Source organism: Pseudomyrmex gracilis, unplaced genomic scaffold (assembly GCF_002006095.1).
Source record: "Pseudomyrmex gracilis isolate BER0280 unplaced genomic scaffold, ASM200609v1 scaffold_640, whole genome shotgun sequence".
Taxonomy (NCBI): domain Eukaryota; kingdom Metazoa; phylum Arthropoda; class Insecta; order Hymenoptera; family Formicidae; genus Pseudomyrmex; species Pseudomyrmex gracilis.
Genome location: NW_018021224.1, coordinates 70,505 through 71,684, shown reverse-complemented (window position 1 = coordinate 71,684; position 1,180 = coordinate 70,505). Strand labels below are relative to the sequence as shown.

The window sequence follows — 1,180 nt, the reverse complement described above, 5'->3', positions numbered from 1 at the left end:
CATGTTGTTTTTCCCCTTTAGCGGACGTCTTTTTCGTTGTAAAATACTAGGAGAAGATGTGCAATCTCTCACAGAGAATCGTGAATCATCTGAATCATAAGCACTGCTTCGTGTGGACAAGACGGTTGTAGAGAAATTATTAGAACATTGATTACTATTTGACGACGTTGATAACACATCGCCACTCTTTTCCAGAAAGTTCTTCTTGAAACCAGATGAAAAGTTTGAACATGGTTGAATCATTAATTNATCAGCTCTTGATTGTAATGTTTTGGAACCTGAGGATTCAGCACTTTCACTACTGATGATGTCCACTGAATCTTTCTCAGCTTCGCTGCTTTTTTCGATTCCAGTTAAGGTTGATGCAGTGAATGAGTGACGTTCGCTAAGCACTGTTGGCTTTTGACGCTTGACGTTTGAGACGTTAGTGTACGATCTGAAAAAAGTATAACATTACATCACAAAATAAGCCAGAGAAGGTGTTGAAACATTCTATATTTACTAAATGTGAACTTACTTTCTCCTTTTAACATGATCATTTAAGAAAGCCATTTGGTCAAAAAATGTAAAAATGGTCCTTTGAGTAGNTCCACTACCACTCTTTGTATCGTTCTCTTTTTGACGTTTTTCTTTTGTAAATCTCTCTCGTAGTGCTTTCCATCGATGTTTACAGTCGTGAACTAAAAATTGTTATTTCATAATGTAAGAGAAAGATTCAGAATGCTACGATACTTCAGTACAAGCTTTAATAAAATTATTGCAGTGCAAATATTTATGATATACATANTCAATCTAAATTGAACAACTATTATTTACAAATAATATAATAGTATCTACCTGCCAAGTTCAATGTTTGGGCTATCTCTTTCCATGAATTTTCCTTCATCACTTTATCTTTGAAATTACAATCTTGCTGATTATACAAATGAGGATATGCTCTCACTGCGTCTATTAGCATTTCATCAGAATCTTTTTTTACTTCAAAATATTCTTCATCATAAAGATTACTGTCAAAATTGAACATATTACAATAATCACCGTGGTCAGTCATTTTAAACACCGTGCGTATATAAGTATAACCTCACTAGCTTGGTGTCGTTTTTTCGAAATCGAGCGCGTTATGGAAGATGGTTTGTAATTGGTCATCCGTACGACGTAAGACGTAAAAATTTCATCCTTA

General features: G+C 34.3%; 1 protein-coding gene across 1 annotated transcript; it reads right to left on the bottom strand.

Annotated features, from left to right (window-relative positions):
• Nucleotides 1–72: 72 nt before the first annotated feature.
• On the bottom strand, nt 73–1,051 carry LOC109861214 (the record flags this gene model as incomplete). Its single annotated transcript, XM_020440769.1, has 3 exons — nt 838–1,051; nt 518–680; nt 73–436 (listed from the first exon to the last, which is right to left on the bottom strand). Coding segments are annotated over exons 1-3 (741 nt in total), but the record flags the coding sequence as incomplete, so codon positions are not given.
• Nucleotides 1,052–1,180: the final 129 nt, after the last annotated feature.